General features: G+C 40.4%; 1 protein-coding gene across 1 annotated transcript; it reads left to right on the top strand.

Annotated features, from left to right (window-relative positions):
• The first annotated feature begins 3,040 nt into the window (after positions 1 to 3,040).
• Positions 3,041 to 10,727, top strand: LOC108426271 (bifunctional protein GlmU-like). Its single transcript, XM_017695632.2, has 3 exons — positions 3,041 to 3,085; positions 9,785 to 9,970; positions 10,405 to 10,727. Exons 1-3 carry the CDS (start codon positions 3,083 to 3,085, stop codon positions 10,654 to 10,656), a joined length of 441 nt encoding a protein of 146 aa, XP_017551121.1. The 5' UTR covers positions 3,041 to 3,082; the 3' UTR covers positions 10,657 to 10,727.
• The last annotated feature ends 4,316 nt before the right edge of the window (positions 10,728 to 15,043 follow it).

Below are 15,043 nucleotides of genomic sequence, written 5' to 3'. Positions count from 1 at the left end.
ATGAGTAGATCAGACACAGCAGTGCTGTGTTTTTAAACACCTCAGAGTCACTGCTGGACTGAGAATAGTCCACCAACCAAAAACATCCAACAGATGAGCTAGTGTCTCTGACTTTACATCTACAAGGAGGACCAGCAAGGTAGGAGTGTCTAATGGAGTGGACAGCAAGTTTAAAAACACCAGCAGCACTGCTGTATCTGATCCACTCATACCAGCACAACACACGATGACGTGCCACAATCATGTATCACTGCAGTGCTGAGGTTTTGTGGGGGTCCTGACACGCCCTTTCATTCATTCACAGTGGATATTGTTCATTTGTCGATTTCTAGTAACTCCTATATGTATGAGTTCATATAAATCGACAAATAAACAATATCCAGTAATATGTACATCTGTGATGGTCAGGAATCCGAAATAAGTCAAGAAAGTATTGAAAAGGCTTATATCACAATACTGATTGACACACCATATATTGTGCAGCTCTATAACCATTTTTCTCTACTGTCCTTCACTGACTGAAAGACAAACTGATCAATAGTCTCTCTCAGTATCTTTGCTGAAAGAATGCACACATTGAGCTGGACCACATTTTAACATCTGCCAGCATTTGCAGCACATCAGGGTCACCACAAATGAGATTCTTAAGAGTTAACAATGCATTTCTAAAGCTTGCCTTTAAGAAGAGACCTTCACGGAGCACATCCTTGAGTGGAGACAATGGTGGACAGATTGACTAGAGGTAGAGATCAGGAAAGGAAGAATGCTTCCCTGCTTCATGGTGGTCAAAGGGTCAACTGAAGGTCAAGCGCTTCTGTCTCTCTGTCTATGTAAGCAATTTACAGCCAGAGAAAAAGAAATATCTTAGCGGAAAAACACATATTGATTTCATTTTCCAGGAATTCCTTACCCACAACAAATTCTCATGTGGCCTAGTTTGCTGTGACCTACAAGAGATGCTTGAGGTGCCAATAAAAGACAGAAACTGCCTCTGAAAGCATTAAGAATAAAATGAGTGATTTGCAAGTCTAGTGATTTGACTGAAGGGTGCTTACTGGTTTCAGTAATCCTGCTAATTGTTCAGTAGCATTGAGTGAGATTGAACAGCAGGAGGCGATAAAAGACCATCCATTTATTTACTGGAACTCTGAGTGGATCAGATGTCAGATTCTTGTTTGTCTGCTTGGCTGTCTGCCTTTGATTTTTTTAATGTAGGGTTATTTAAGATAATCAACAGGTTTCCTGTAACAGCCATTGGACCATTGTACTAGATTTAATTTCCAAGAGGAAAATCATCTAAACCGCTTATCCCTCTGGGTCACAGGGGGGATGGGTGGTGGGGCGGGGGTTTGTGCCTAAGTCTTCACCACCTGCCATTTGGCTGGATACACCCTGGACGGATCAACGGTCCGTCAAATTAAATTCTATTATAAATAATAATGCAATTATAAAACAAATAACAGTTAATTTGGCTTAAACATGATTAAAATACTTAAATAACAGCAATCGGGCCAGTCCTGGTCCAGTGTGATGCAAACATATGTGCCAGATCTGGCCCTGTGCTGGGTGAGCTGGGACTCAGCTGCTGCAGTCAACTCGTTTGACTGGACAATTATTTGAAACGAGATGGAGCTGAGTCTCAGTGCTGGAATCAGGAAGACAACCTTTTGCCTGCGAGGAAACTCAAGTAGCTGAGATGAGTGTGTCTAGAGACCTGGGAGGCAAACTTGCTAGTTTGGATTAAGTTAATTTAATGTTAAATAAATAAATAAATAGAATCAGAAGTCACAAGTTTGATACCTGCTTATGCAAAAACCAGCCACGGCTGTGAGTCCAACGCAGTCTGATTGTCCCCCCCCCTTCACTATGCTAGCTAATGCAGGAGGCTGTAAGCTGATGTAAAAGAATTAGCAGTTAGTGTTCTCCTCCAAGAGTGTTGAGTCCAGTGACACTGCGTTAGTGACACTTTAAAAGGATGCGGTCGAGCTTTGCGTAACTGAGAGCTAGCTTTCAGTCACCCAGCCTGGTAGGAGCTTACGCTTGGACTGAAGGACTAAAATTCAGGAGAAACAAAAGCAATAAAAAATGATATGCTAATTATATCTATTAAAACCAGGGCTGTCAAATAATTAAGATGATTATTGTGATTAATCACATTATTTGTGTGGTTCCATCGCCATTACTCTCGTTTGACTTGATTGTTCAAATTTGACCGCAAAGAAAGGTTTTCTCCATTTAAAAAAACAATGCATGTTGTTATGGATGTATGAGTGGATAAAATAAGCTTCTTAAGAATTTATTTAACTGAAGAAGCTTGTTAACTTTCATAGACCAGTAACTTCATGTCACGATTGGCCCCTCCCAGTCCAGTCCATGTGTTCCTGTTGTTTTGGTTTACCCATGTGTGTTTGTTTTGGTCCAGCCCCCTCGTTTCATGACTCCACCCCTGATTGTCGCCACCTGGTTTATGCCTGTCCCTCATTACCCCTGTTGTATTTGAGCCCTGTGTTTGCTTTGTTTGATCGTGCTGTTTGTTGGATGTATGTTGGCAGAACTGTTTGAATCTTTGTTGTTTGGTGATGAAGATTTGTTTGTGTTACTCGTCAACTCTCTTGCAATCCGTGTTGGCTCTATGACCCTGGACAGTCTCGACCCTGATTTTGGATTTGCCCTTAATAAATCCCGCTTATCTCTGCATATGCGTCCGCCTCCTCGCTCCGCATACACGTCATTTTCGATTTTCGTCCTGTGAATGCAGGTTTCACATGTACCCAAATATAATTACACATTTTGCTAATTTTCCATGTCATCTGCAGGGAACACACATATGGCATTTGTTTACTCCACATTTTAATGCACAACTTCTATTTATCTATTTCTTCAAATAAAACATGAAATATGAAATGTGTCAAAACTTTTGCACAGGCCACATTTTATGTCTTATTTTTTTCTCAATATGTCTAAACAGTGCATTAAAACATGCAGACGTTTTTTTATGCTTAGGTGTCACGTGATTTGCTGCTCATGTCAGGGGTCCGAAGTCTACAGTTACACAATACTGGTATACTTTGGAGCCCCTGAAATGGTAAGTTCCTACTTTAATTCCTGCTGCATTGTGCATGCCATTCATGTTTCTGAGAAGGGTTGGAGAAAATCAGGCCATGAGCTATAGCACTATAACCTGGCAATCCCTGCTCTCTAGGGGCTTTTTAACTGTAGTTCAGGCTGCACACTCTGTTCTGATCCTTTGCTTGAAAACTTTGTACATATTTCATTCAAGAGTCCTGCCTGCTTCTTTCAGCAATGCCTCCTCAACAGTATGAAAATCAAATTAATTGATATATGTTGTCAGTATAGTTTGTATAAATATGCACTGAATTGTCAGTTTATTTGCTTCTCTTTTAGCTACACTCTGGCCATATTATCAGAAACGCCTACCATATGGATGTACTTTGTAGGTTTCATTTATTGAACGTAGCCCATCTGTATAAAAAACAACTTATTAGCTCCCTTCTATTCCAACTATCAATGAGAAGCGACTCCCGAAGAACCACTACCGACCACATAACATCTGCATGGAGGACAGCATTTCAGCAGTGACTGACATGGCAGAGTGGCAGCAGTGTTGCATGGCTTTTTGAACACTGTCTACAGTATTAAAATATATTTTCAGTTTAATTATGTATTTTTTGCATAAGGTCAGACTTTGTAAACGCAAAAATACAGCCCAGTAAGAAGGAAATGCTAATATGGCTTTGTCATCTAAATAGAGCCCAATTTGTCACTTTTTCCCAAGCTCATAATCACCCCTGATGAATAAACTACCTTGGTCAGATTATGTTCAGCATTTTAGGGTCCTTGGGAAAAGAATGTACTCCCTATAGGCTACTTAAAGTCAGACAGATCTGAGCCCCCTCATTTCCAGAAGCTATAGCAGCACGATGAATGAATAATTTAGCGTGAGCCTTCACCATTGTTATGCTAAATTACCCTAAATTGGGCTTATGTAATCAGAAGCACTCTTAAGCCGCCCTTGTCCCATTCCAACCATGGAAATATTTTTGTTTTACTCCATCCTGCACCACTACAAGTGTTTATATGTAGGTTCATATGCCTACACTGTGGAGACTGGGGCTTCAATGAGCTGAATACAGTGAAGAAGCACTTCAGTGCAGAATGATTAGGCTAATTTTGTGTGTTTAAAAACGTGTTGCCATCATCATGCCCTGTCTTTTTGGAGCTGAACCGCGTGGAAGCAGCTCACTGACAGGTTATGAACATTATTGTTGTCGCAATAATAATGCCACTACATAGCATTTCATTCAACGCGTGTAGGTGGGAGAACAATGTCAGCATGCGCACATTCTTATTCTAGCATAGATACTGGCTTCACACTTGCTGGCAGTTGTCTCATGCTCACCTTTCCAGCTGTCTCGACAATAAATGTCATAGCCCACTCTATGTTCTCCATAGATTATATGTGGCCATCAGCCACTCTTTAACCATAGATGTTAGAGGAACATTATTCCCTGACCATCATGGGGCTATTACCACAATGCTAGCAGTGATTACCCTCGCTGGTAGGGCTGTAGTGTTTGGCAGCAGTTAGTGAGCTATTTGCCACAGGCAGTGATTGCCCTGCTCTACGTGAAAGGCTGAAGATTGAAGCTTTCAATTTACATTCACAATATACCATTACACACCTTCTGAAGTAAAACCTCAAGGTCAGGCCAGATCATCATGTATATACATACATGTATGAATATCTCCCGCAAAAGGCATCAATAGTCTTTCCAGTCAGTTTCCGCTGTAACATAAAACGGTCGTGCCACAGTTTTAAATGCCTGTCAGATCCAGAGTGACTTACAACTAGATCATTTCATAAAGGTAGGCAAAGGTAGCATTAGAGGCTCATTGGTATAACAAAGAGAGTTTGCTCAGGGAACTGAAGCCCAGTGTACAGCATGAAGGGAAGAGTTGTTACCCGCTAAGCTATATAGGGGAGAGCAGGGCACATTGTGGTTTTTGCGAAATAATTAAAAAAATATTTAACCTGGACAAAATGAGTGCTTGATTCAGGCCTTCATAATTTCAAAAGGCTTTAGGACACAGACATGACCCACATATCAGAACACTCAGCAGATCCAACCTTATCTAGCGGGAAATTTCATTGAGCTGTAATGTCAGTATTTGTGAGTAGTGACTAATTGGCTGGGAAAATCACCCCAAATCCTGACATTATTGCTCTGCTTTTAGTCTATATATTCCAACAAAGGGTTAAAGCAGCAACATGATTCACACATCAAATCACTTAACAGACTCTGCCCACACAATCCAGAGTGATTTCAATCAACTGTGACCATCCTTCAGCCAGCAACCCAGCTCCAAAATCCCCCAGAGCCCGCTCACTACTATTATATTAGATCTCTGCTTTTAGCCTTCATATTATAAACAATGGGTTAAAATAGCATGATTCATACACCAGAACACTCAGAGGAACATGCCATCACTAGCCAGGGTGAGAGAAGCCAGCTCTAATAGCCCACAACCCAGAAATACAGCACGAAAACACAGCCAGATCCACTGTAAACTGCTTTAAACCCTCAAATGGCAACAAAATGATTAAGCTGGAAAAATCATATTTGTTGGATTTTGTAATTTACACAAACAGCTCAGTAACCAAAAAAAAACTTGTTGAAAAAATTGACTTACATGCCCTGAAAACACTCTTTGGCACAAATCTCTGCAAAACGCTGACGAATCACTCTGAATTTAGGTGGGAAACAGAGAATAGGAAATGTAGTGATGTGGCCTTAGGTTGTTCCCCATGATTCCCCATCAACTACCAAGGGAAAACTGCAGGCCTGATTGATGAACAACATGTCTGTTTACTATTAACATTACATTGCTAGATATTGCATTCCTTGCATATATTTAAATAATTGCATTCATTGGAACAATGACAAAATCCAAAATTTGAAATTTGACTTGAAAAAAAAGACTTGAAGTTAAAGCTTTAGCATTAGCTAGTCTAGACAGCAGGAGCTAATGTAACTTAGTGACCTTACCCAAACATTGCTTAATAAAATGTTGTTAGATGGTTTATTTTGCACTGTAACTTTTTTCTCCAAAGCAGATAAAGCTGACATAGCTTCTAAATATTAGCTACTCTGAGTGGAAGGTTCACAGAAATGTTATGTTCAATGATTATATCTGGTAAAAAGTCTAGTAATAACAGATAACAGTAACGCTAACTGAAGATTTTAAGAATCAAAGAAATCTGCAGGGATATTTTTTCCACACCTCCAAAGTTCAGTCTTGGGTGTTGGTTTTAGCCTTTCTTCTTCTCACAATTCAATAATCAAACACATTCAGTGATGTTGAGGTCTGGACTCTGGGCTGTTCAGCTTCTTTGTCTGATGTCTCTGTCTCCTTTTCTCAGTGAGGCTTCTTGACAGCTACACATACTTTCAGACCCATAGTGCTGAGCTGTCTTCTCACAGTGGAAGGATGGACAGTTCATCTATGGTGCACACAGCAGGTATTATTTGGGTTATTCCTCAGCACTGCAGTGACACTGATGTGGTGGTGGTGATGTGTGTTTTTTGCTAGTATGAGTGGATCAGACACAGCAGTGCTGGACAGAGAACCCAAAATATCCAGCCAACAGTGTCCTGTGACCACTGATGAAGGACTAGAGGATGGCCAACACAAACTGTGCAGCAACAGATGAACTACCCTTTCTGATTTTGATCTACAAGCTGGACCAACGTGGTAGGAGTGTCTACAGAGTGGACACCGAATTGACATAGTGCTGTGTCTGATCCACTTGAACACATACTAACATGCCACCTCCACGTCAGTGGCAATGTATTGCTGAGAAAGTTCCATCATCCAAATAAAACCTAATCTGTAGTTTTTTTCTGTTATTATAGAATAGAAATAGGAGGTGTACTTAATGAAGCGGCCAGTCGATATATGGACTATTTGTAACTACAAGCATATGTGGATTTGTGAGATCCTCCTGGTGTGGGTTTCCTCTCTTACAGTGTTGCGCATAAAGCAACATTAGGGCTAATAGCTTTTTCTTGTGGAGAATCTGCTAAACATGGCTTGTGGATAGCCTGTTTATCATTCAATCATTTGATAAACTGAACTAATCAAGCAAAATGATCAATAACATAAATTTTAATAGATTTGATTTTTTTATTTAGTTGATTTTAATTGAGTACTTGCATCAGCCTTATCAAACATAATATCAGTTATTAATTAAAAGATGAGGCTTAGGTTCTGCATTGAAAAATTACATATATTGGGATTTGTTAGAGGTTCTTTTGTATGTTACTTATCGTTTGCAATGTCAGTCTCACAATGGCCAAAATCATAAAAAAGTTTGCCAGTGTATTGCGTAGCTCTGGGCCTGATGTGAAGCGAGAGACTGAGACAGAGAGGGCTAACGGCAGAACAGGCTGTGTTGCCAAGGTCTGAAGGCTGAAGCGTAGTTTACAATGCTCCAGCTGGCAAGTGTCAGGGTGTTTAGTCCTGAAAAGGCGTCTCTTGTGCAACCTCCAGGTGTCCAGCCTTCTCCTTTCAGTGCTGTGAAGAGCACGGAGAAGCGCGGAGAGATAAGCAGAGGCAGGCAGACAGTGGAGCAGGCGAGGCCTATAGAGACAGAGAGAGAGAGAGAGAGAGAGAGAGAGAGAGGGGCCAGCCTGAGGGAGAAGGAAAAAGAGAGGCAGATAAAGATGAGCGAGAGAAAAAAAGACGTGTTGAATGAATGCGTTGACCCACAGAATACAAAACGCAAACAGTACTCATTCTCCAATACATTCACAGCTTGTGGTTGGAGAAAGACACACACACACACACACACACACACACACACACACACACACACACACACACACACACACAGGCCTACTTATACTCACAAAAACGCAATCCTCATGTCTTCTTTGGTGACTGCACAATTGTGGAAGTCACCAAAGGTGTTAAATAACATTAAAACAAACTGTTGTTATCTATTCTGAGTAATTTTCTTTGTAGGAGATTTTGTACCCAACATTGACAGGACACTATGGATGGTTCAAATACACTGTTTGTAGACACCTGCTCATCCAGGGATTCTTCTGAAATAAAGGGTATTTACTGCCGTAACAACCTCTACTCATCTCGAAAGGCTTTACACTAGATGTTAGAACATTGCTGTGAGGATTTGATTGCATTCAGCCAGGCAAAGGCACTGATGTTTGATGAAAAGTTCTTGGATGGAGCTCCAACACTCCAGAGAATGTAGTTCCACTGCTCCACAGCCTGATGCCTGGGGGGCATTAGACATGGTTATCTTAGAATCATGTGCAGCTGCTCTTCAGTGTACCATTTTATTGATTAGTGCTATCCTATGGAGATTGTACATGCTGTGTGTGCTCAGTTGAACACCTCTATCAGTAAAGGGTGACCTGAAAGTAGCTGAATTCACTGATTAGAAAAGCTGTCTGGATACATTTGGACATGTAGTGTATTCAATGATAGCAAGGTGCAAGGCACACGCTCTGTCCGATGCCACAATGTGGTGCACGATAGGTTTTCTGTATCAGATTTGGGGGATGTTGTGTGTCAAAAAGTTGAGAAGTTGAACTTTATGCACATTAGTTTACACTGGAAAAAATGCAGATTTTAAAAGATTAGCTTGAAATTTTAAATTGGCAGAACTTGTAGTGTTAAGACTATATTGTGTTTTACATTTCTCCAAGTTTCATGTTAACCCAGTTACTTACTTTTCTGTACAGTGTAAGTGGTGTTTTTGTGGCTCAATGTATGAAACATTTGTTCCGCTTTTCAAACAATGTGGAAAACCACTGCAAAAAAATAATATAAATAAATTGCTGTTTCACATCAGAGCAGAAAAATCATCAGTTGGATGTTATTAAACAGAAATGACTGATGTTGAGTACAAATGGTAATCAGTGATCTAAATCCTAATCTGTCCGAGCTTAACCTCATAAATATTTTGGAAAATATTAGACAAAAAAGAAAGCATTAATTACATATATATATTGACCTAGCAAGACCACATTTCATTTGGATTTCACAGAGAATGCACTTGTAACACCTACCCGCAGCCAGCTGAGGTGGGATGAGGGTTATGTAATTACCAAGTAAATACCAACTGAATTAGCTTCTAATATTACCTAATAATCTATAACGTGCCAGTTGGGCAGTATTTATGTTTCTAACATAATAAGCATAAAAAGCCACTGGATGGTAACAGTGTTACATGCCGTCTGTGCAGAAAACATACGTACATCATCCAGCTCAGGGTGTTAAACTGGGTCAGTGGTGGAGGAGAGAGTCCATCGAATCAGCTAACGAGCAAATTCAAAAAGCTCATCCATTTAACTCTCCAGCAGAGCGTGGATCTCATACCTCAGAGTTTCTTTGGTTCATATGCATATTCCCCAGAATTGTTTGGCAACCTAAAACCTGATTTTTAAGTGGCGTTCAAAGCAAGTATGTGTGTAGTTGGTGGTGTTCTGTGTGCAGATCCTATAAAGCAGTTTTTCTGTTGTATACATTGATCCAAGGCTAATGAACACATAACAGTGTTGCCAAAGCATTTAAATCCATTGATCATATGTCAGTCTATTAATTAGTCAGTACACCCACAGGTATAAGAACTGTATACGTTTCTCCTTACTCTCTCTCTCTCTCTCTCTCTCTCTCTCTCTCTCTCTCTCTCTCTCTTTCTCTCTCTCTCTCTCTCTCTCTCTCTCTCTCTGTGTAGGAAGGTGTGTGCTCATCTCTGCGTGTATTTGCACTGCGTTATGGCCCGGGGCAGGAGCTCCTCTCCAGTCTACAGGCTTTTGTGGAGGAGCGGCAGCTCAAAGCTCCATTCATCATCACTTGTGTGGGCAGTGTCACCAGGGCGACGCTGCGGCTGGCCAACGCCACAGCCAGCAACACCAATGAGGTACTTACGGTGATGAAAACTAGTTGTGGGGCACATCTGTTGCCATTTGTTTTGTGTTTTTTTTTTTTTTTTTTTAGAATTATTCATTTTTTATTGTTTTATGGAAATTGCGTTTTCCATATTCAAAAGTACATCAGTACTAATCAATACTTTGGGTCCAACTCAAAAATAGCAAACTAAACAACTGTCACTTAAACAACTCACAAAAACCCCTACCTTGATGGTACATCATCCTGCAGCACTTCATCAGTAGTCACTTTTGGTAACACCAAAAAAAAACTTTCATAACAAAGAAGACACTCTGATGAACACAAAGCTGACACTAAATATACCCAAAGGTTTAGCACATAGCTGCTTTATGCTACCTAAACCTCTGCAGGTGTTTTTCTTAATGAGTTGAAGAGACCTTTGACAGGCTGTGTGTTTTTGTGTAGGTGATTCAGCTAAGGGAACGTTTCGAGATCGTCTCTCTGGTGGGCACTTTGAACAGAGAAGCTCATCTGCATATCTGTCTAGCTGATAAAGAGGGCAAAACCATTGGGGGTCACGTACTGGGTGACCTGGAAGTGTTCACAACAGCCGAGGTGGTCATAGGAGAGGCCGCTGACCTCCATTTCACCAGAGAGATGGACAGCAGGACCGGCTTCCCTGAGCTGGTCGTTCAAAAGTGTCCAGAGCCGACTTAATACATTTACATCCTGATCATTCTGTTGTGTGAGAAATCAATAAAACGACTGTGCATACTTAATAAATTCAATTTTCTCAAATTTTTGACTCTACTGTAAACGCATATTTAAAGCCAGTACACAGCTTTCCACCTGAAGGTTACTTTTATGCTGGAGCTACAAGACTAATGTAGTTAACAAGTAAAAAACGCTTATATAGCCACTAAATACTGTCACCACTCTTTCACATCAAATGTTGCATAGATTAAAAAGTAGTCAGTCCCATCCTAAAGGCTGAAATTTGCTTATACATTTGTCATATCTGATAACCACATGTCCAGTTTTGGACCGAACAGTATGGATTTGAACTCCACTGACTGGTTTATACTGTTGACCAGGTGTTAAAATGTTTGTTCGAGTCTTCCTCTAAATGCTTTCCATATATTGATGCAGATTAAGCGGCATGTCATTGTATGGTAATCACAAATGATTGTCATCCCATGTCGGCAGGGGCTTCAACTGTAGCTGCGTCTCAAACAAATACCATACTAGCAATTTAAATCAATATACCATCAATCGTACCGTTAGTATTTTGAACAAATTCTTTACAAACCCATTTTCTAAAAGTAAGATTTTACCTGTATTCAATTGAAATCAGTGCAGAGACAAGGTATTTTATGTTTCAATTAATTAACTTTATTGTTTTTGTGTATATATACGCATAAATTTGGTGCCTGCAAGATGTCCAAAACATAGTTGGCACAGTGGCTTCTTTACAACTGTGTTACAACCCCTTTCCATTTAACAACATCCAGTAATTGTGGGAACTGAGGACACCAATTGTTGGACTTGTGAAAGCAGATGTTTTTTCTCATTCTTACTTAACATAACACTTCATCTGCTCAAAAGTCTGTGGTCTACATTGCCATATATTGCACTTTATAGTGCACCAAACATTTTCAATAGGAGACAATCAGTCTAGTGCCTGCAATCCCTTTCTATGAAGCCACGCTGTTTGAGAACATACAGAAAATGGCTCGGCATTGTCTTGATAAGCAAGCATGTTCCTGAAAAAGACATCTTCTAGATAGCAACATATGTTGCTTCAAAGTGACTATGCCTCCCTCAGTTTATTTAGCATATATTGTGCAAGATTACCTATTAACACACCCCCGTACCATGCCAGTCACTGACTTTTGAACTTTGCATTGGTAACAATTAAAATTCTTTCTCTTTTCTTTTTCTCTTTGGCCTGGAGAACACAATGTCCATTATTTCCCGAAATGCTTTGAAAGGTGGACTCAACAGTCCATCTCAGATCGACGTTAGCCCAGAGAAGTTGGCGGCATTTCTGGATGTTGGTGATATACAGCTTCTACTTTACATCTTAGCGTCTTAACTTGCATTTGTAGATGCAGTGAGAAACTTTGCTTACTGAAAAGAGTTTTTCAAAGCATTCCAGAGCCCATATGGTCACATTCATTACAGAAGCATGTTAGTTTTTGTGCAGCGCTTTCTGAGGAATTGAAGGTCATGGGCATTCAGAATTGGTTTTCAGCCCTGCCTTTTATGCAAAGAGATTCCACTATAGTCTCGAAATCTTTTAATAATGTTATGGACTGTTGATGCTGAAATACATAAATTCATCCATTTTTGGAATTAGGTTATTAGGCCCCTTATCAACCGTGGTTGTATAATGAGCAGTATTCATACTGAATCCACTCTTCAGCAGCATATAAATCAGAAGGGTTTGTATGGATTGATAACATCAGCATTGATAAGTCCTTAAAAACATCTATCATCAGTCTGTCCACTCTTTCACAATTATGCAATAAATGAAACGGGCGCAATTACCTGAAAGCTGACAACCTGTTGGTCATTTTCCCCCACACTGCCTGTGGCTGGTCTGTTGGAATGACCTTAATGAACTGTCAGTCAAGCTAAAAGTAACAGGCTATGTATGATTAGTCGGCTCATGTGGCCTTCACATGCCTCATAAAACTGGAGAATGAATTCATATCAAATGGCATTGAATTGTTTGCGGTATAATTGCAAGGCATTAGATAAAGGCATAGCTGATGATTCGGCTTCAGTACCATTCTAGTCATTTAGATGTGAGTAGTGCTTGATGAAGCAGCAGCATGGTAAGGACAGTGCACTTTCCCTCTGCTGGCCAGAGACAGATCTGTGAGCGGATGCTAACAAAGGCCGATGATTTGTGTTTAACCCTGTTGGACGTACTGAGCATTCAGCACTACACATACATTTACGCAGCATGTGGAGAAGAGGCAGATACTGTAAGTGGTGCACGGGAATGAGCTCTACCATCACTTACCCATTCAGGAGGGAGGCCACTGGCTGAGGTTTAGTGTAGAATATAGCTCTCTCTCTCTTTCTCTCTCTCTCTCTCTCTCTCTCTCTCTCTCTCTCTCTCTCGCTCTCTCTTTCTCTCTACCTCTCTGTCTAACCTTTGCTTACTAGCTTTTACTTTTCTCCTCTCAGTATTACATGTTATAGCATGCATTCCCTGTCATGCCAGGACAGTTTGCAAGTTTATTTCTGGCTTGTTGTTTGTGTGTAGACTCATTTGCATGTGTGTAAAGTCCTTTAGTTTTATTTGACTAGAGATTTATGTGAGAAATCTGGCATTAACTTTTTTTTTTACTAACTGTTTTTAGATAGAAGATAAAACACCAGCCTCAACAATTAAATATAACATCAGTTATTTTCAATATTTAGTGTGTCTGCTCTTTGACTTTATTACAGCTTTCATTCTTTTCAGGACTCTCGCTTTGTCAAAGAAATCTTCAGGGATGTTTTTGCACTTTGTGGCTCTCAAGATCAAAGTAATCACAATTACACATTCAATGATGTTGAAGGACTCTGGGGTGGACTCTGGGGTGGATTCTGGGGTGGTCAGTCTGTTGCTCTGAGAACACCAGCGGCTGTTTGATTTCTTCTTTTGGCGCACACATATTTATATATTCAAAGGACCTATATGATGGAAAACTGAAGTTCCCTTTCCATTTTAAAATGAAAGCTTTTGATTTAATATGTGAACATTGCTAAAGGCGCAATAATACAGGGCGGATCAGATCAGATGTCATTTACATATAAAATCCTGGCCAACATGAAAAACCTAATCCTAAAAATTCCTAAATAATAATAAACCTAAAAATTCACTACATCTGTTGTAAGCATGCTTACTTGCCTCCTACAGAGGTGCCGTAGTAGTATCTAGACTCAACTTTTCCACTTTAAGGACTATGAAAACTCTCTTCTAATTATTATGTTGTAGCTTTTGAGCCCAAAAAAAAAATCACCATTTTAGTTGTTTGTCATTTTTTACTTGAAAAAGGTAGTTGTCCTTTATGTTATATCAAAATGCCCTTTTGAAGTCACCTTAGCAAAAACAAGTTTAATTGCAAGGATGTAAAAATTGTCATATAAAAGCACACAAATGTTAATAAGTAGACTTTTAAAAAGATAAATACGAGAAAAATATAGAATATTAAAGGAGAATTCCACCATGTTTTCTAGCGCTGTTGCCTCACAGCAAGGAGGGCCTGGGTTCGATGACCGGGGGTCCTCCCTGTGTGGAGTTTGCATGTTCTCCCCATGTCTGCGTGGGTTTCCTCCGGGTTCTCCGGTTTCCTCCCACAGTCCAAAGACATGCAGTCAGGCCAATTGGACCTGCTACATTGCCCCTAGGTGTGAGTGTGTGAGTGTCTGTCTGTGTCTGTCTGCCTGTCTGCCCTGCGATGGACTGGCGACCTGTCCAGGGTGTATCCTGCCTTCTGCCCGATGACCGCTGGGATAGGCTTCAGCATCCCCCCGCGACCCTGACGGAGAAGCGGCTTAGAAAATGGATGGATGGATGGATGGATACACAGAGTCATTCAGATTAGTTATAATGTGAAGAATTATAGAGAATCATAGAGAAAATTTGCAGATTTCTTTACAATTGTGGTGATAACAACCAGGGGTTCCTATGTCTACAACACAAATATAGACATTTTATGTATTATCCAGACTTCTGGGATAAGCTCCAGCTTCCCCTGCAACCCAGAAGGATAAGCAGCTTAGAAGATGTGTGTGTGTGTGTGTGTGTGTGTGTGCATTTACTATCCAAAATCACCAATGAACCTACACATTTTCTGAGTTTTTATGTGTTATATCAAATCAAATCAAATTTATTTGTAGCGCTTTTTACAATGGATGTTGTCACAAAGCAGCTTTACAGAATTTCGGAAAAGACAAAGTTTCAACAGGACTGTAAGAATGTACAGAAACCCCCTGGTGGGAAAGCCAGGGGCAACAGTGGCAAGGAAAAACTCCCCAGAACTGAGGAAGAAACCTTGGGAGGAACCAGGCTCACCAGGGGGGACCCATCCTCCTCTGGTCAAAC

Source organism: Pygocentrus nattereri, chromosome 4, assembly GCF_015220715.1.
Source record: "Pygocentrus nattereri isolate fPygNat1 chromosome 4, fPygNat1.pri, whole genome shotgun sequence".
Lineage (NCBI taxonomy): Eukaryota > Metazoa > Chordata > Actinopteri > Characiformes > Serrasalmidae > Pygocentrus > Pygocentrus nattereri.
This window is presented reverse-complemented; position numbering and strand designations above follow the sequence as displayed.

What these genes read in the sequence shown, in the direction of transcription:
- LOC108426271 (XM_017695632.2), top strand. An exon ending in CAGCCAGCAACACCAATGAG is followed by an intron (nt 9,971 to 10,404) that starts GTACTTACGGTG and finishes GTTTTTGTGTAG; the next exon opens with GTGATTCAGCTAAGGGAACG.